Genomic DNA, 21,516 nt, shown 5'->3' on the forward strand with positions numbered 1-21,516 from the left:
CTGAGAGAGGCTTCAGAAATTCAATGACCTTCCAATGCATAATACTTACCTGTGAGAATTGACTGGTCAACTCTTAGAGTAGTAGACTTGATGGAAGTTAACCTTATATCAGCAGGAACTTTGTCACCAACTAATTGGGGAGAGAAGGGGGCAGTTAAAATAAGCAACTTTTGCTATCATGCTACATAGAGATAAATTTGTCTCTAAATGCAACTCTAAAAGAAAATACCTGTATACAGCACAAATATATAAAAATCTATTAAAATAAGCAAGATAACCAACTTATCCTAGGGTAATAAAAACTCTTTTGCTGATAGATATAAGATTTGAATTACACAGAAGGAAAATAACAAACAGGGCGCAGCACTGTGTTCAAAATACTGAAGGAGTACACATCAGTAACAAAGCAACTGAACAGTAAAAATAAATGCACAACAGCTTTCCCTGACTTTCTGAGAAGTTGCTAAGGTACCTTTGGAAGTCTTACGCAAGGACAGTAAAAAATTAGAGTAAGTAAGTAAAGTCTCCCCTAGAACTGCATAGGGCATTTTTAAGTCAAATATTCATTTTCCAGATTTACCCCACACACTGAATTGTAATTGTCACTGGTAATATGCAAAATGGCAAAACAGCCATTCTGTCCAAGAAATAGATTTTATTTCATTTATTAAACCAATTTAGTCGTTTTTTTCCTGCATTTCTCAGCTTTTAAATTCAGGGAGAGGATGGTTTGTTTTTGAACTCCAGTTCATATAACAACCCTATGGCCCAAGTAGGACACGTGGTCACAAGGCGGCAAAGAGACTGCCAACATATAATCTCAAGGGGCAAAGATCATCCTTGCATTTGACTGCAGGGACACATTAAGTGCAAGTAACACTGCTGGAAATGCTTATGCAACAAATAGCAATATTCAGACTGAGTGAGCCAGAACCCTTCATTTTAACATACTTCTGTTCATACTACAATAAAGTAACCACATCCTAAACTTGAGTGACCTTCAACAGCTGAAATGCCCCATCAGGATGGAAATTTTAAACCAACATAAAATATTTTTTACTGTATTATTTCTGGTGGTTGTAATTAATTTTATCCCGCATGACCCTGAACATGAAAAAAACCACAAGTTCAATGACAAGCATATGACCCTAAATGGGAAATTTACTTGAAAATGTTCCTTTGATGCCTGTGGCAATTTATGTCACCATCCTACAGGAGCAGAACACTCCTCTCTCCTCTCAGAGGTGGCACAGAGGTCCTCAGTCAGTAAGCTTCATCACACTTCTGCACTGTAACAGCTAAGCACGCACCAGCAATCGAAAGCAGTACGTTTCATTTGCTACTGAAAGTTTAATCCCTTTTCTCTGTAAACAATCTCATATATAAGCCTTAGCTCTTACTCTCACATACCTGCCACATTTAAGGCCAACAAATCTAATATTCAAACTAAGGATAAACTACAACAGGACCCAAATGTAGTGTCTCACTATTTACTTTGCTGTGTTTCAGTGGAAGCTCAGAGAATCTGAAATGGATGGAAAATGTATTTTTAAGGCAATAAGTCCCAAGGTTAAGTTTCTTTTTTCGTTAACGCAGTCAAAATATTAGCTATTAGCTTAAGATGGAATCAACACTATATAGATGTAGCATTAAAAATTATACTGGAATTATAAAGAAACCAGCTACTTTCCCCCTGAAGGACCATTTTAATAGCATGAAGGCTGTCTCTTTGCTGTACAGAAATTATACTGATATACATTTAATTGTTGGCCAAATATTCAGGAATACCCCAAATGTCAAATGCTGGTGAAACAAATGACTTGGGAAGCCCTTAAAAACTGACCTCAAGTTCTTCTCAACCTTCCATGCTACACCAGCCATTCTAATTGGGAGGCAATTAAATATTTAAGAATCAAAGGAAAGATAACCTGGGGGCCTTTTATAAACTACAGAACCTCGGGACCTGCTCGTCAAGAGTCTGGTTCAATGCATTCTGTGGTAAGGTCCAAGGATCCACATCTTAAAAAAGTTTTCCAAACATACTAAAAAATTAATACAAGAAAACAAAACCAAGCATAACCGGGGTCACAGATCCTGTGAGGCTTGTTTAAAACAACCTTTACTATGTGCTGTTTTTCATGCACCAAACATTCCACCTCTAGGACAAGAAGACCCAAAGTCCCCCAACACTTGGAAAATGTACTACTTTACAGTTTTATTTACACTTCTCATTCCATTAGAAACTGATCTCTTTGCAGACAGGTAAACATAAATCCAAACTGGTCATAAAAACCTGTCATATTCTAGTATTCTCTTAGCTAGAAAGACCCCCACATAATCTTGACCAACCCATGTCCCTCATTTCAGACAGGAAACTAAAGGTAAGAGTAAAAGGAGTCTTGCCTAAGGAAACCTCAATTAACGAAAGACTTCTTTTAACTTGCTTTGCGACTCTAGTTTTTTTAAGAGTCAATTTAGGTTTAAATCTATCAGGGAGCAGGTTCTCTAAAGGAAGCAAAAGATCCATGAAAGTAAAGATTCAGCGAATACTTTTCAAACTAAGACATAATTTTCCTTTGTGTTCAGGCTTCTGTGAATTTCAGACAGGGTTTTGTGCGTGAGGAGTAGGCAGTGCTGTCCTGATGATTACATCCAGTGCTATTTCCCTGATGGGGCATGTCAATGTCCTTAGGGCAAGTGGTAGTGGAAAATTCTTATTCTTGCCAAGGAGATGTTCTGCAATTTTTTCCTCTGAAACTTTTCTTCTCTGTCTCTTGAGTTCAGCAGTGTAATAAAATAATAAATTCTGTTATAAACCTTCCATTTAACATTTGACACTTTTCAAATTCAGCTCTTGGCTCCATAAATCCTTAGAGCTTTAACCTGGTATCACAATAGAGATTTCCAGTTTGGACAAAATCTTCAATGTATGCTTTATGCTAGGTTACCAAGAATGCAAGTAAAAGTTAAAGGAAGTTATTACTTTGCCACATTTTAGAACTGAACACAAGCTTTCTTTACCTTAAAATCTAGGAAGGAGTGGTTATAAGCCATGATACTTAAACACTGTTTACAACTATGTCAAAAATAAATACTGATGGTTAAAATCAGTAAAAAAGGGCTTTTTATAAATTGGCTTTATGTAACAAACCAGCAAACAAAAAACCTAATTTATTGTGACAAATTCCACCAAAGTTATTCAAATCTTTTCTAAAAGAAAACTATATAAAATTAGAACTTACCTTGAAAATACCACTATTGTTTTTGAGTTTAAATGGTTCCCAGGAAAAGCAAGCCATAATAGAATTAACCTAAATTACTTAAACATTTAACTATGACTCAAACATTTTCACTATGTTTCCAATTTGAGTCATAACTTTTGCAGACAGGCACAGTGAATGAAATCCTTCACTTGAGAAGCCCTACTTAAAACTATTTCCAGGCCTCAGCATGAGCAGAGAAGGAACATTATAAATTGCCATAGTATACTAAGTTTGCTCCCACTCTGGGTTTTTTGTGAGGGCTGGGGAGTTATTATCTATGATAAGACTCATCTTTTAAAAACGTAATGTGATATCTATCATAATCTTGTTTAAAATCCTTCAATAACTTCTTCTTACTAGACTTGAAATAAAGTTTAGTATCTTGACCTGTTCCTTTTCTGAACTGGGCAGGTTCTCCCCTCCTTAGGCAACCTGGTGGTCCCTGAGAGGTTGCCATACTGATGCTGAACTTAGTGTGGACACCCAATGGCCATAGCGCACTACAACCCAGAACTCCTGGGGCTCACACGTCCCTGCCTCAGCACCCCCAGTAGCTGGGCCTACAGGCACATGCCACCATGCCTGGCTAAAGTTTAGTATCTTAACCATGGTTTATAACACCCTTCATGACTCAACTGCTGCTTACTTCTTACCACTCTCCCTTCCTCTCCAAGCTCCAAGCACAATGGCCTTCAGCTCCTCCGAGTTCTTTCTGAGCTTTCACATACCCTCTTCTCCTCCAAACAGAAAAGCTGTCCACGAATTTCAAGGTTAGGTCGGTATTCCTTATGCTGTGCCTTCAGAGAGCTGTCCTTTCCTTTCCAAACTCTCATCACACTGCGTGTCTGATGTCTTCCCCACGAAGGAAGAGCTACTCAGTCACCACTGACTTCCTAGCCCCCCGGCACTGTGCTTTCACAACAGTGGATGCCCAATAAAATATCTGTCAATGAAAGAAGTACATACTTGCAAACATTATTTCTTTAAATAAACAAGCAGCAGAGACTTATGCTAATGATCAAGTTGAAGAATGTCACAAAGCTAGGAACCCTAAAAAAAATCAGGAGCCAAAGAGATTTCAGACTCAGTTGAGCTGAATGAGGTTTACTAGTGATTGTTGGTTACATTCTATATTTAGACTAAACACCAAAAAACCCGTATGTGCTAGTAGAGGACCAGAGGTGTAGGGAGAAAGAGCTTGGGTTTTAGCTGGACAGGCAATTAAGGCTGCCAAAGAAGTACCCTTAAGCTGTAAGAGCAGGAGAAAGGTGCCCAGAATATCAACCAGACTCCTTTACATAACTGCATTCAAGTCTGGGCACCAAAGAAAGCCATCAAAATAGTAAAGGGTTTGCAAATAATTACATGAAAAACTGAAAGAGCTAAGACTAACTTGGAAATAAAGGGTGATGAATTTACCTTCAACAAGCCATCATAGGAAGAGGAATCAGACTTCTAAGTGGCTCCCAAACAAAAAACGAATGTATAAAACAGACAAGCATATTTAAGCTCCTTATATGGGATATTTTATAATAAAAATGACTAAAAATGGCATAGCTAGTACTAAGCAGGCAAGTTTCCAATTACTAGAGATGTAAACCACTCACTAGATGCTGTGAAGGCAACCCATAACTAAGCAAGGTTAGAGGACACATCATCTGGCATGCTCACCAACCCATCCATCACTCCCCCCACCCAACAAACGTACATCAAACTGTTAAGAGTATGTATCTTCCAGACCTTTCTCTATGGATAACACTTAAAACATCACTGAAATAAAAACCACAGTATATACTAATGTAAAGACCCTTCTCCATCAGTGTATACTTACCTGTCTCATTCTTTTAAATGGCTGCATAGGAACAATACCCACTAAAATCCAGAGCATGTTCATTCTACACCAAACACTGCTGCAAGGGCTTTACAGGTCACTCCTCACCTCCAAACTCTAAAGGCGTGATTATCTGCATTCCCAGTTTACACAGCGGAGAATGAGGCACAGAAAATGAACTTGCTCAAGGTCAGTGTTTCATAGTCATCTACAGACTAAATCAGTCACCATTTTCATGGCCATCTAGGTGTTTCTAATTTTTCCATCTCTGGGCATTTGGATCACTTCTGGAGGATAGATTCATAGGAGTGGAATTTTCCTACAAATGTATACTTCCATCAAATTTCTATCCTTGCCGTGTCCCCATATTTTCAATCCTGTACTTTTCTGGAGCACCAGTAATACCAAGCACTTTATCTTCAAAATTCCTTTATTATCTTCAAAATAAAAGTTGTTTTACATTTTTAGTCAAATCTGGTATCTTGGTGGTTTTATAACACTAAGGAAATGTGTTCCCTATATATACAATGTGGTTTCTTCTGATTTTTCCAAAATTTCAACCACAGTGGCAAGGATGGAAAAGTTGGCACTTAACTGGTACTATAGCTACCACTGAGTAATGGGGAGAAGGGAGGAGGGGATTATAGGAAATTAGGAAATGCCAGCTGCATGAAACTCAGGTCAGGATTCAGAGTCAACTGGTCTATCATGATCTGGTGGTTGGGGAGACCTTCCCGAGTTCCTCGCGGTTCTTCATGTCTTAGCTACCCCAACAGTGTTGAACAAAGGCCTCAAAACTCAGACCTTCTACTATATCCACACCGATTTCTGTTTTAGACCATTGGCTCTTCTGCTTATATACAAGTTCCTAAGAACTTACATCTCTTAGTAAAAGAGAGATATAACTTACAGGAATGACTAAAACAATGACTTCTGTCATTTAGATACAGATGGTGCAGATCTACATCTCTAAGGAGCCCTGTTCTATCCTCACTGTGAAACAACTCCATGCTCACCACTTTCTTTGGCCATACACCTTTGCTTCTACTTCTCAGATCAATGTGTGTCATTTTATTTTTTTATTTTTTTTTAAATATATCTTTATTGATTTCACAGAGAGGAAGGGAGAAGGAGAGAGAAACATCAATGAGTCACTGACCGCCTGCCTCTTGCACACCCCCTACTGGGGATCGAGCCCGCAACCCGGGCATGTGCCCTGACCAGGAATCGAACCTCGATCTCCTGGATCCTAGGTTGACGCTCAACTGCTGAGCCACACCCGGCTGGGCCACACACCATATTCTTTATCCATTCATTCACTGACAGGCACTTAGGATGTTATCATGTCTTGGATACTGCAAATAATGCTGCAAAGAACATTATTTCTTCAGAACAGTGATTTTGTTTCTTTTGGATATATACTCGGAAGTGGAATTGCTAGGTCATATGGTATGTTTCATTTTTAAAAACCAAACAGAATCCTGGGAAGAAAGGCAATGAAACCCATAAAATTGCATTTAAGATTTTGAATGTCCTGGCATCTATAACCTCATTAATTCTCAAAGGAACTGTGATTTAGGAGTAATTAAAAACTACAGCTATAGAGCTTTGCTTTTCAAAATGGGGTCCACCTGGGAGCTTGGTACAAATTCAGATATTCAGACCCCACTCCAGACTTATAGAATCAAAATTTACATTTTAACAAATCCCCCCACTCACATGAAGTTAGAGAAACAGTGCTCTAAGTAGCTGGCCAAATCTGAAGGCCTGTTTTTGTTTGTTTGTTTTAAAACAGCCCTTGAGCCAAGAATGATTTTTTACATTTTTGAAGGCTTTTTAAAAAAAAAAAATTTTTCTAGAGAGACTGGGACCCTGTACAAAAAGACAAAAAACAAACAAAAAGGTTTGCCAATCCCTCTGCTCTACAGCACGTCTCTGATATCTGTGTTAGTGAGCTTGGAAGGTATGGATTAAGTGTCTGCTGACTGGATAGTTAGGATGCACCAATCCTTTTTTCCTAAAAGCAAAAGAAATCCACAAATGATACGGCCACATAATCTGAACCAAACATTACATAGAGCCAGAAAGCTCCAATTACCGCATTCTGTAGGTTAGTTTCCTCTGTCCAGCACCGTGCAGAGTTGGGAGAGTAATTCAGGTTCTCACAGGAACCAGTCACCTTCCTATTTCACAGCTCCATCCTTCCTGTTCTCCAACAGCTCAGAAATGCCACTTTAGAGATGCTAAGTATCATTACTGCAAGTGGACTTTTCAAAAACATTTTTCTTCCCTTAAATAGTTATAGAATTAGTCTTTTTTTTTACTGAATAAATTCTGAAATTGCTGGTACTATTGCTAAACATTTACTCTTCATTTTGTGAAATATAAAACCAATTTCTTTAGAAGCTAAAGCAAATTCAATTTATGTTAAGACTGTGCCATTCCTATCACGTACGTAATCTTAAAATATGATTTGCTCCAGAGTATACAACAGGACAGAAATCATCTGAGGATATTTATGTACTTGTGCTATTCATCAACTCTGGGTTACCAAGATACATGAAGTTTGTTTTAAACTATCCTGAAAACAGTGGCCTTGAGAAGTCAATAAATAATCTCCTACCCCCAGGGCATATACTGAAACCTCCAAAATTCTAAATTTAAGACTTTTATGACATCATAAACTTGATTTACTTTGATAATATTAGCAGGTAATACAGAAAGCTTAAAAACACTTATGTTCATTTCTCAAAAAATGACACCTGATTTTACTACCGTGGTTTTCATCCATCCAGAGAAATATTTTCCTGGCATTAAGATAATACAAAATTACTGTGGCTCCAGAAGACGAAATGGGGGGTACTCTCTCCATATTTTTACTTGTCAAGTCAATTTTATTTGGCTTCTACACACTTCTAAGGTTTACCTAAGCATCTGCTGTGCATGCTTACACAATGTCTCTTTGGAAAGGTTATTAGCTGGTATAGCAACATCTAAAATTTAATTTCCGTAACTCCCTGTATCTCCCCCTCAAAACACCACCGAGTCCAATCTAGCCTTCAGAAAGTGCAGCGGAACCCAGAACCATCTTATCAGATGTCTTCCTAAAGCTTGCAAAAAGCGAGCTTAACATTACCTGAACTGAGCAGATGATCCTTACATCCAAAAATTACCACAAAAAGGTCTATTTCTGGAAGTATCAAAATAGCAGCTCCAAACTTACTTTCATCTTCAAAATAGTTCACAATAGCCCTGGCAGGTGTGGCTAAGTGGTTGCTGTGCTTTACATCCCTATGACTACTTTGTAACTGCCAATTTGTACTTCTCAGAACGGGTTTGTATGTACTGCTTAGAATAGTTGCTATCTGTAGTAAATATATTGACCTCAGATGAGAGATATAAACTCATCTTTTAATATTAAACTCACTGTTTTTTGAATATTAAAAGAAAGGGAGTGGCTGTTGGAAGCTGAAGGAAGTGGGTTAAGGAAAATCACTGTAACAGGGACGGAGCTGTAGTTTGGGAAGACGAGAAAGTTCTGGAGATGAGTGGTGGTGATGGTTACACAGTGATGTGAATGTATTTAATGCCATGGAACTGATGCACTTAAACATGGTTAAAATGGTAGTTTTTACTGTGAGTATTTTACCATAATATAAACAAATATAATAAGGCAAACTCCAGAAGACTGGATATCTTAGGTCACGCATGGTATGGGTCAATCATTTTTGTCCTTCCTAAACTATTAAGTACAATATACAGAATGCTATGCACAAGAAATGGATTTTCACAGTGGGCAACAGAAGTCAGGCAGATCAGGGTTATAATCAGGCTTTACCACTAAGAGATCTGTGCACTGGGCACATTAATATATTATATAAAATTTGCCTAACCTGCCCAAAAAGGCCAGAAAAGTCTGCTGGAACTGAAAACTGAATAGAGAGGCATGTATGGCTAGAGCACAGGGAGTGGCATTAAGATGAAATCATAGACATAAGCAGGAGCTACACAATGCACAGTCTTTTAGGTAAAAGAAAGAATTTTATATTTCAGGTGCACTAGGAAGCCATTGAAAGCTTTAGCAGGTGAATAAATAACGTGACCTTTAGAAAACCATTCTGGCTGCTGCATGGAGAACCGAATGAAAACCAAAAAAGCCAAAGTCAGGTTAGAACACAATGGCAGTGTCAGTGTGAGGTGATGGTGGAACTGAGGAAACAGAAGTTCACAGATTTGGGTGTGTTTTGGAGACAGAATCAACTGGCCTTAGAGACAGAGAATAAGAGAAAAGAATCGAGATGACTCTGTCGTTCCTCAGTTAGCTAGGCGGTTAGAGTGACCTACCGAGAAGGGGAAGAAAGAGGACCAGGACTCAGAGGGAAGAAAAAATCTGAACCACCACCGCTGAACAGAAGCTGGCCTTGTTTATGTCTTCAAAAGGGAAGGTGCCTTGAGGATCAAGGCCACAGTTTCCTCTGACGTTGTCGACCACTGCTGTCTACTGATGCAAACCAAAGATAGATGCTTGGGGGTAATTTCTCTAAGTTTTCAAACAGACTCAATACACTGAAATCCCCTATCTAGCATAAAAATTCTTAAAATATGCTTAATTTGAGAGGGTTGAGACTGGTAAAAACTTTTAGAGAGTGCCCCAGAGGATTCTGATGTGCCCTCCTGCACAAGAACTACTGCTCATAACTCAAAATCGTCCCACTCTCAATGCGGTTGCACTCATTATCTCGCCCTCATTACCTCTTGCCTAGGCTATCAAAATAGCCCATCTCCAGCTTCCCCATTCCAACCTATTTTCTTTTCCTTTCTTCTTTTTTACTTGATTTTATTTTTTAAGAGAGAGGGGAAGAGGAGAGAGAGAAACTCCCACTCCACCCCATCCATGCACTCACTCATCTGGTTGTTCCTTGTATGGGCCCTGACCAAACACTGAACCCACAACCATGGCCCACTGGGAAGACGCTCCAACCGAGCTACCCGGCCAGGGTCATTCCGACCTCCTTTCTACATTACTGCCAGAATTCCTCAACTCATATTTTTTCTATGAAATCCATTGTGACAAATGGTAAAATCTGAATAAGGTCTGTAGATTAGATAACAGTATTTTATCAATTTCCTGATTTTGATACTTGTATTGGAGTCATATTAAGAGAATGCCCTCAATTTTATAAAACAAACACTCAAGCCTTGGCCAGCGTGGCTTGGTTGAGCACGGTCCCATGCACCGAAAGGTCCGTTTCGCTTCCCGGTCAGGGCACATGTCCAGCTTGCGGGCGAGTGCAGGAGGCAGCCAATTAATGTTTCTCTCTCACATTGGTGTTTCTCTCTCTCTCTCCCTCTCCCTTCCTCTCTCTCTAAGAATCAACTTATAAAAACATATTTAAAAAATAATAATAAACACTGAAGTACTCTGGAGTAAAGGGGCATTGAGCCTACAACTTGTTCACTGACACACATTCTGCAGCCCTACTTAACCAACATGATGGTCTACAGGCAACACTGTTCCTTTTCTGGAACAAGAAAGACAAAAATTATGGATGAGAAAATATCTGTGACAACTTCCTTTTAGAGGCGAAACTGTACAGCACAGGCCAACAGATGCAGCTCGTTGAATTCTTTATTAAAGTAAGACAGACAATAAGCACAAAGCACACCTTCCCCATCAGTGTAAAAGTGTTACTATGAGACAATTCACAAATAGAAACCAAGTAACAAGTATTCTAAGCTCTACAGGGTGTGAAAACCACGATGATTTGAACAATCCAATGTAATGACTCTCCAACAAAAAGACTCAACTGTCCTTGAGTTCCAAGGGTGTTGTGGGCCACCTGAGGAATGGCACTGACCAAGACCATGAGGAAACAGGCAGTTGGTGGTCTGTGGAGGGCTCTGGCTGTGCAGTGCATTCATGAACTCTCTGAAGCTCACCTAGAGAACCCAGGCTAAGACACCTGGCTCAGTGCAATGGAGAAGTACTTTTAACCACAGCTTTTAGATTCATGATACTACCCTTAACTATCAACTCAGTTTGACAGTTGCAAGTATGACTTAACATTTATGCCAAGAAACAAAAAACTACAAAGCCATTTACTAGCATTCTAACAGACTGCATAACTAATTGCCAAATCAAAATTAAGTACATCATCTCGCTAAGGCTAGTGTACTGCAATGTACCAAAAGTAGTAATAAGTACAAACAATTAAAAACGCTTTGTTTAAAAAATATCAGTAACATGAAGGGAGGTACCAAAATACTTTGAAAGCTTATACAAAGCCTTATTTGTTTGATGGCACTAAAACCGATACATATACATGAGCATAATTTTTAAAACACTTAATTATGAACCCTGAAAAAAGAATGCATTTGGATATACAATCCAGAGTAAAACAAAAATGACAAACTCACCAGCAATTTCTACAATATCACCAGGAACTATGTCTTTAGCTTTAATCCGCTGTACACTCTTTCTGTCCTGTCGATACACTTTGCCCATTTCAGGCTCATACTCCTTAAGGGCCTCGATTGCATTTTCAGCATTTCTTTCCTGTAAAAGAGAAAACACATGCCTATCACTGCAAGTATTTCTAGCCCAAGGAATCAAATTTTAGAGTTCTAATCTAACCTAAGAGACACAAGAGAAGTACATTAATGACAGTTGTAAACAATTCACATTTAAGGTGACAAACGCTAGGCCCTTACGAGTTTGTGTTAAAAATGAAAAAACTAAGCCCCCTAAGAAGGGTAAGAGAATAAAATCATAAGGCGGAAAATGAGCCTGCTGCCCCTAAGCGCACAGAAATGCAGGTCTCACCTCTAGCCACACACACCTCTGCCACCTAGATCAACCCTGTCTCACATGAAAGGTGATGGGTTGGGGTCTGACTTGCCTAGGTTCAATCCAGACTTAACAGCTACGATTGTGGGTAATTCACACAACACACAGGTTCACTGCCTACAAAACCAGGACACTTATAGTACCTACTTTAAGGGTTATGAGGATTTACAAGCTATATATAGAATGCTTAGACTGTGCTTTGGCACACAGTAAATGCCACGATTGATGAATTAAGAAAATTGCTATGTCTCACAAATTCTAAGAAAACTCTCTCCAGTGGTAAAGGCCAATAAATGGCAGGGATCTCAGCACAGCACTGCCAGTCGCATACCACATTTACCATATTATACATGAACATATCAAGACTTAGACAGTTTTTCTTTCCTAATTTCAAGATGAAAGATGTAGAATCAAAATGAGTCATGTTTGGGCAAAAAAAGCTACCGGGAAGTTCCTTTAAGGGCGTGGGGGAAAAAGAAAGAAAACCTTGTGTGCCAAAATTTGTCTTATCTCCTTTTAAAAAATAAGCAGTTAGAAGTTACAAAGCAAGCCTACAAAGTGCATGCCCAGGTGAGGAGAGGATTCTTTTCATTTCTCTCACATTTCTCCCTCCAATTAAATTTTTTTTAAACCCTCACCCGAGGATATTTTTTCCATTGCTCGTCAGAGAAAGTGGGGGGGGGAGAGAGAGAAACATCAGTGTGAGAGAAACACATCGATTGGCTGCCTCCCGCACACGCCCCAACTGGGGCCGGGGATCGAGCCTGCAACCCAGGTACATGCCCTTGTCCAGAACTGAACCCAAGACCCTTCAGTCCACTGGTCGATGCTCTAACCACTGAGCCAAAACGACTAGGGCTGGCCCTCCAATTTAAAGTTCTTCAATTTAACCTTTATTTGGACAGACAGACTTGGGTCTCAAATTTTCTGGTTTTCCTTAAGTAGCTTCTCTCATCCACTGTTCTTAACTCCATGCTATCATGAAGGACGAGCAATTCATATGTGCATGAGCAAAGTATATATACACGAGAGATCTAATATTTTGCCATTAAATAAACTAATGGACAAAAGAAAAAACACATGTAGACATTCCAGAAGTTGTTTTTAGTCAACACATCAGAAAAAAAACAAATTAAGAGAAAGATTAAGAGTTTAAGCCACAGAAATTACTAAAATTCAGCAGTGCAGAATTTTGTGCTTACCTGCCACACACCCACAATTGCATTGGCTACTAATATAAGTAAAATGACAAAGGGCTCTACAAAGGCTGTAATTGTTTCTTCACCTTCTTCAAACCAAGCCAGAACCTAAAAGAGAAAAGGCATGGGTATTAGAATTGTAATGTTTTAGGTTTAGCGCCACTTTATAACAAAAGTGGCAGGTACTAAAGGAATCACGACCCACAAAATCTCTTTTCTTACCATCCCTAGAAACCAGTAGTGGTGAAATGTAATGACCCCAAAGACCAGCTTATGTCTTGTTTAAAATAATTCTTGAACACTGAAACTATACAACTTAACAATACCCTTAAGAACTAATTCATTTTTTCATGTGATTCTGTTTTAAAGTCCAAATAAAATACTTTTGGGGAAATAAATCCCATTCATTTTATATGTATATATTCAGCAAAAAGAAAACAAACTCTTAATTTTGTTGAAGTAAAAGGCAACAATTAACAACTTTGATTTGGGTAATATTCATATCAAATAACACCCTGTGGCAGAAATCCAAAATAAAAATGACTTGATCACCGACTCAAATTTTTAGAGTATGTAAACTATTAATGCAGCTCTGAAATTTTCACTGGTATTACTGAAGGTTGTCTCAGAATTACTGAAAGGTTGTCCCATAATCAGGAATATATTTTGAAGGCTATCCTCCATATGACATCTGGTACAGCAGCACAGCATTTCAGAAATGACATAAGTCTAAAAATATTCTAACAGGACACAGAACACTGCCCAAAAAATGAGCAGAGAATAAACTTCTAGCTCACACAATCATAACTTTATTAAGGTTTAGAAGCTACAAAAGAGCCATGGTATACTTCATAACTGAGCAATCCTAAGGAGGTAAGAGAGGATCCAACACAATGAATCTTAATATTAAAATTTTAACACCTATTTCTGTGAAAAACTGCCAATTCAGAAAGGATGTTAAATATTATCTAATGACTCAATCTGGAAGCTAAGATGTGCCTTTGTTTTTTAACATTGCTTAAAATGTTTGCATGTTTCACAATAAAACCTTTTCTTTAAAAGACCTATTTAGTAAACAATAAAAGCATCGTTTTTGATACTTTTAATATTGTCGGATATCATTTATGGCAATAATGAAGCCATCTAACTGTGTACTTAGTGGATACTATAAAGTGAGTTTTCACACAAATAGCAAATGACCAGGATGACTGAGGCAAGGTTCAACATGAATACTGACAAGTAAAAGAGGGTAACAGTGAATTAACAAGAATTATCAATTTGAGCAGGAAAAAAACAAAAGACACCAGGACCAGGTCCTGATAAATGCCACTCACCACTGACAGCTAGTGGACCAGGGCAGGCAGAAAACCAGAATGGATATAATGTTGCTGCAAGCTTTCAACAGGGCATTCCTGGTGTTAAAGCCAGGCCTAATGCCAAAATGAAATCTTCTCTAGGAAGTTATAATTTTGATAGATGCAAGATCACAGCTGCCTTGATACTAGCCTTCCAAACATTTGCCAAGGACAGTACACCAGAAATAAGAAGCTTAATTACTTGGGGGAGAAAAATTGCTCAACTTGAAGAGTAACCAGGACCTTTCCAAAAGGTCAGTGAGCATTAGCAACCGTAAGATAAGCTTCACACCTTGTTAACGCAGATATGAATTTCCCTCTTGGCAGCTAGGCCTGAGGAACAAACTTAGAGCAATATCCCCTACCAGCTGGAGCAAAGGGAAAAGACTAAGCAAGCAGTGACAGAACTATCAGAGCAGACCTCTCCTTTTCAAGAAATGTGTAGTTCCCTTGCCCAGTGGTGTTCATCAATAATATAATAATCTTAATCTGTACAATGCAGTAGTCTTTCCTTCCACTATATGACTTTAAATATTTATGTGTAAGAAACACAGGAATTCATAGTTATTTAAAAGTTTACAGATATACTTATTACTGTTTAATAAGAAACTAATGGGCAAATCTCTAGGGTTGAAGGATGTGTCGAACCTATTAAAAACTAAGAACCAACAATTTCCTGAACACTTAAAAATGTCTATTTTAAAACAACAAATAACCCAAAGAATTAAATGCAACAGCCCAAAATGAAGATCAACCATATTTCAATAACTGGTAAGAACCAATCCAGTCAATCATGTTCAAATTACATTGTGCAATCCTCCATGGTTTTGTTCTACTAAAAAGAAAATCTCTCTTGTGTAAGTGGTGCTGACAAAAGATGAGGAAAAGGGTAGAGAAAAGGAGAGAAATTGGATGAGTGACACATTATTACTGAATTGCAAGATGCCTTATTAGCATAATAGTAGAGCTAGCTCACAATTAGGATTTACCAGAAGTTATACAAAATATGTTTATACAGGAGGAAGGGGGAAATGTTTAAAAAAGTCTTTACTGAGAATAGGTTGAACAAAAAAGACTATCTGTTTGTATGGCGTTCTGTTCACTGTTGCCTCCCCAGGGGCCTTGAGAGTCTCTTAGACTCAGCTGATGCTCACTATGTATTTATTAAATAGACACCCAAATGCATAAACAAAACCTCATGGAACCTCTAAGGTGTAAGACTCTTACTACACACACACATTCACCTTTTAAACCATATTTTAAAGAAAGGCTCTAAATAAGTTAGTTAAACCAATCAGTAACTGCCCATTTTATCTTTTTTAAAATAAGAAACTGTAAACAAAAAAAATTTTCAAATCACTACATAATACAATATCAAACACTTCTTAAATATACTATTCTGAGAAAACCACAGTATACAGAGCTCACATATTTTGAAAACGCTACCAACGAACTCACCCAAATACATATTAGATATAGCAAAACCAATAATCAAGGCTCTAAAAGGAATTAAGAATCCCTTTAAAGGGTCCAGTAGGTAGAAAACACAATTATTCAAATGTAAGTGAAAAGCTGAGAAGTGCCTTGGTCTAAGAAAGTTCTACTAGCATTTTAGGGTTTATCTAAGCAGCTGAGGTGGGGAAATGGGGGTGGGGGTAGTGAAACTTATGCAAATTGTGTTACCATAGAGGACTCTATGATTCAGATGAGACAAACATGGCCCTCACGCTCCCCTCCTTCGGGTCTTTTCTCAAATGTCACCTTCTTAGAGGCCTCTCCTGACCACCCTATTTGAAAACTGTACTCCCCTCTTCATTACTTCGTTATTCTACTGCTCCCCCCACCCCCACTTAATTTTTCTTCACAGCACTATCAATGTCCGAAAGGTTATTATATATTTTACTTGTTTGTTATCTGTCTCCACTAGAATGTCAGCTCCAGGTAAGAATATGTCTATTTTGTCTGATACTACATCCCCAATGTCCGTGCCATATACCAAGTGTTAAATAAATACCTAACGAAACGGCGAAAGAGGAAAGGAGAATTGCAGGTAAGCAACCATATGATGCGTTATATGAATGGAAAAGTTGGTGATGAAGGATAGAAAGACAAAATAAAAGGATAGACGGTCCTGAATGTTAAAATTAAGAAATTTTGGCCCTGGCTGGTCAAGCTCAGGCGGTTAGAGCATCATCCCAATACACCAAGGCTGCAGGTTCGATCCCTCAGTCAGGGCACATATAAGAATCAACCAATGAGTACATAAATCAGTGTAACAAGTCGATGTTTCTCTCTCTCAAATCAATAAATAAAAAAATTTTAAATTATGGAATTTTTAATGTTATTTCATATGCAATGGGAGATGTATCACTTACTTCCAATCTAAGTGACCTTTAAAATAAACTACTTTCAATATTATAATTTAATTATACTATCCCTACAGGTCACAAGTGTAAAACATTAATAGTTTCCTACTTTCTGCCACAGCAAAATATTAACTATGGTTAACAGTTTACTACCTAGTTTGATATTTGAAATAAATCACTAAAGCATAATATTTCTTTTTAACTTGATCAGAACCTGATGATTATCATATATATAGACCTCTATATTTGCTTCTCCAAAAGAACATGGATATTCTACCAGTTTTTCCTATTAAATAGGAATAAACTGAGAACTACAGTGCTCTTTTGAAAGATAAAGAAATGGGGAATGAAAAGGTCAAGTAAAAAGGTAGCAGGAGTGCCAACCACACCTGAAGAAAATCACCAAACAGGTTTTTATGGGGTTTTTTTCTTTGCTAATCCTCCCCCGAGGATATTTTCTCCATTGATTTTGAGAGAGTAGAAGGGTAGAAGGGAAGGGGGGAAGGGGGGAAGGGGGGAAGGGGGGAGAAAGAGAGAGCGAGTCAGAGAGAGAGACGAGAGAGAAAGAGAAAGACCAATGTGAGAAAGACACATCAATTGGTCACCTCCCAAAAGCGTCCTGACCTGGTGGGGACTGAATCTGCAACCCAGGTACAGGCCCCTGACAGGGAATCTAACTCAAGACCCTTCCCTGTGTGGACTGACGCTCTAACCACCGAGGCAAACCAGCCAGGGTAGCAAACATGCAATTTCTTTCTTTCTTTCTTTAATCCTCCTCTGAGGGTATTTTTTCCAATTGCGTTTCAGAGAGTGGAAGAGGGGAAAGATGTATCTATGAGAGATCGATTGGTTGCCTCCTGCATGCCTATGATCAGGACCAGGGATCAAGCCTGCAACCAGGGAACGTGCCCTTGGCCGGAATCGAGCCCAGGACCCTTCAGTCCTCGGGCTGAGGCTCTAACCACTGAGCCAAACCAGCTGGGCTATATCTGCAATCTCTTAATCAAACAAAGCAAATTAAGTAACAATACTTCCTAGACACATATTACTTTTCTACATAGCAACCAATAAAATAAAAATGTAACGTAGTTCATTTCCTGAGCAATAACTCCAAGTAGTTACCCAAAGGTAACTCAAATCTCAATTTCAAAATAAAGCTACAAAAACCCAACATCCTGCCTTACAAAAATTAAAGCACTTATTTTAAAACCCACTTGAAAATGCCTAGAAACTATAAACTACTTACTTCAAAGTAAATATCACACACATCATTAATTAAAAATGTTAATACAGTCACACAAACTGGCCACTCAAGATACCCATATAACCCAAATTGTCAATTAGCTTGCTTATTGGAAATAATGCCACTGATGTTACAACAGCGCCTTAAGTTACATACATAGAATACTTAATATAAGTTCATTTTAGCTCTAGCTTGTATAAATCAGTTGATTAACTTCTAAGAAGTCCCTGATGACCTTATTGAAACCCAGTATTTTAATTAACAAAGCTAAGACTATTTCAGAATTATGTAGCCAGCTTACATATAAATATTACACTCGCCCAAATTATAATTTTTGCTCCATGACAATATACTGAAACTAGTTAAGCAGATCTTAATTAATATCTCTTAATTGGTTAAAACAGCAGCTATTGGGGGGAAGTTGAAGGGTTAAATTAAGAATGGATATGTAAGAGATATGGATTATTAACTCAGGATGTTGAATGGTTTGACATATCACTCTTAATTTTACTCAGGGAAAACCATCGAAAAGAGGGCTGATTAATGGCTACACATCACTTAGCTAATGCGGCATAATATATATTAAAGTCCCAATGGCAAAATTTGTGTACAGAATTACTCCAAAACAAAGTTCACCTCTTTCCAAGTTTTTCCCTTCACCTAAATTAATATCCGCTACTTCCTTAATTTAGTTTTCAAAACAGCCCGCTATGGTATGGTTGTCATAAGCACTAAGGCAGATCCCTGGGGTTCACATACATATAAACATACAAAAATAAAGCCTGAAGCTGTGTCAATTTTTCGAAGACTGAAAAGAGTGCTATGCTGGGTGAATTTCATTTCCCATCACAGTTTTCATAAGCATAAAATACCGTAAGTTAAGAACAAAAGGCATCTCATGCTGTTAGGATCAAGAACATCTGTGTCCTATTCATGACCATTTTTAGGAAAACTACCAAGAAGTCTACTGCTCAAGAAAAAAATACAGTAAAAAATTAATACTCAACAGAAAAAGATGTTAATAATGTAGAAATATCCTAGCCAGCCCCCATCCTTTCTTCTGCTCTAAGTCTTCTGCATTTCACCAGTTTCTTAGCAACCGTACAGGACTCCAGCGGGTGAGCACGTACAGAACAAGAAAAACCGCTAGGGTTCTATTTTTCTTTTAAGATCTAGAACCAACTGTACTGAACCTTGTTCTCTTAACCCAGGAGTCACTCAAGACAAGGGTCCAATTTAGATAAATATGCCACCCTAAAGGTCAGTGACCAAATTTGGTCAACAGCGGTGCCATCACTGCCGTCATCATTCTTGTCACTGTCAGAAACAACTGTCACCTTGCCATTACCAGGACAGGAGAGCAACTGGAATATTCCTTTTGTAAGTTCTATTTACAGACTATAAAGAGCCCATCATCATCTCGGTATGACCTTACACAATGGATGAACCCAAAACAGAAAAGGCCTTCCAATAAAGAACTTTTCAATATTAAAAACTGATAAATCACAAGAACTTGTAAGACCCTGCCACACTTGAGAATAATTTCTAACTGCACTACAAATGTCAGGCATCCATTTATTTTGTTCACAAATGGCTTCCAGTGTTTTGTTTGTAATTTTAAAATACCTAGGTTAAAAAAAAACAACTCATAGAGATACTGCTTAAACCTCCAAATATAATGTCCTCACCCAACAGACATCATTTATTTCCTGGATTTTCATCTATGGAACATTCTCAACTCTTTGGAGAGAAAATAAATTGCTTTATACTTACAAAAGATATACATGCGGCCAGCAATAAAATTCTAACTAGTAAGTCTTCAAACTGCTCAATCACAAGTTCCAGCAAGGTTTTTCCTGTTAAAAGCAAACATATTTGCTGCAAATGTCATCTTAACATCAGCACCAAGGAGAAGGGGGGGGGGGAGAACATTTTAAGGTTACTTACCTTCTTCAGCCGGTAACTCTGCAGAACGGAGAAATTCGCCAGGCAACGTGTCAAGAGGGGAGTAAAAAAAAAAACAAAAAACATTTTAGCGTTCTGTCTTCCTAAAAAAAATTGCTAAAAATTATCCCTGTTTTGGAAAGACGTAACTGGATATCTGCACATTCGACCATTTTTTAATGGAAACCACACTAAAATGGTACCCCGAGGAAATACGCCGTACTCGTTGCAACCAATGGCCTTAGGTCTGTCTCTACCCCCAGAGCGTTAAAAATCTCCTCGCCACCTAGACCGGGATCCTGAGACCGGGAGTCTTTTCGGCGAGGTCATCCCTTCTGCCAGATGTGCCAGTCGGGGCAGTGCGAGGCCGACCGCGGGCGGCGTTCTCAACGCCGCCGCCGCCTCCCCGCCGGCCGGGGACGAGAAAATGTCTCGCGGGGCTCAGCCCAGCTGCAGGAGGGCTCGTCCTTCCCTCCACCGGGGCCCGCGGCCGCGGCGGCTGACAAGCCTCGGATCCCGCCGCGCGCGGGGAAGGTCAAGGGCTCGAGCGGCCAGGGGGCGGAGGAGGAGCCGCGGCCCCCGCGCCCCCGCGCCCCCCGCCGGCAGCCCCTCTCCCGCGGGGCCCGCGCGCGCGGGCTCGGCCGGCCGCCTGCAGCCCTCGGCGGGCGCGGAGCCGAGACCCACGAGGTGGGGCCCGGTCAGCCATTTTCCCTGGCTCGCGGGGCCCGCGCCCGGCCTCGCGGGGCCCGTGCAGCCCCGGCGCCGGCCACCTACCGTTGGAGCCCCATCTCTCCTTGAGCTTCTTGACCTGCTCCAGGCTCAGCCCCGTGCTCTCGTTGACGCCGAAGTGACCCAGCACCTCCTCCACCGTCTTTGTGTGCGCGTTCTCCATGGCTGCGGGGGCCCGGCCGGCCTCGCCTCCCGTCCCCGCGGCCTCCTCGCCTCCGCCTCGCACTCGGACCGCGGGCTCGTGCCACCCCGGGCGCCCCGGCGCGGACTGGCGTCTCCCCCTCCTCCTCCTCCGGCCGCTTCCGCCTCGCGGGGCGCTGAATCACCCCGCACCCCTCCCGCGGACAACCGCCCCTCTCGCGGCCCGGCCTCGCCGGCGCCCACCTCGGGCTCCGCTGGGCGGCGGGGGGCTCCCGACCCTCCCTCTCCTCCTCCGAAGAGAGGGCCTCCTTTCGCCCTCAACAGCCCGTCCGGGGCGCAGGCCGCGGCCCCCGAGCCCCCTCCCCGCGCGCCTGAGGTGATTCGCGGCCCCGCCCGGGCCGGAGGAGGGGGCGCCTGGCCGTCCGCTGACAGCGGCACCGATCGAGGGCAGCGGGCCCAGCGGGTGGTGCGCAGCGCGCTCGCGCGGTTCCCTCAGCCCCGCACCCCCGACAGCGGCGGAGGAAACTGCGGCGGCGGAGAAGGAGGTGGCGTCGGGGACGGCTCCGCGGCGGCTGCTCTAATAGCATTTATCCGCCGC

General features: G+C 40.4%; 1 protein-coding gene across 1 annotated transcript in view; it reads right to left on the reverse strand.

Annotated features, from left to right (window-relative positions):
• ATP2A2 (ATPase sarcoplasmic/endoplasmic reticulum Ca2+ transporting 2) overlaps positions 1-20,940 on the reverse strand; it is a 36,870-nt gene extending 15,930 nt beyond the window's left edge. Inside the window, exons 1-6 of the mRNA XM_087828391.1 lie at positions 20,823-20,940; positions 20,052-20,069; positions 19,878-19,960; positions 13,144-13,248; positions 11,512-11,650; positions 50-130 (exon numbers count right to left, since the gene is read on the reverse strand). Coding sequence (XP_087684517.1) covers positions 50-130; positions 11,512-11,650; positions 13,144-13,248; positions 19,878-19,960; positions 20,052-20,069; positions 20,823-20,940 — 544 coding nt within the window. The remainder of the gene's footprint in view (positions 1-49; positions 131-11,511; positions 11,651-13,143; positions 13,249-19,877; positions 19,961-20,051; positions 20,070-20,822) is intronic.
• Between the last annotated feature and the right edge of the window lie 576 nt (positions 20,941-21,516).

This window comes from Miniopterus natalensis, chromosome 20, assembly GCF_054644295.1.
Source record: "Miniopterus natalensis isolate mMinNat1 chromosome 20, mMinNat1.hap1, whole genome shotgun sequence".
Lineage (NCBI taxonomy): Eukaryota > Metazoa > Chordata > Mammalia > Chiroptera > Miniopteridae > Miniopterus > Miniopterus natalensis.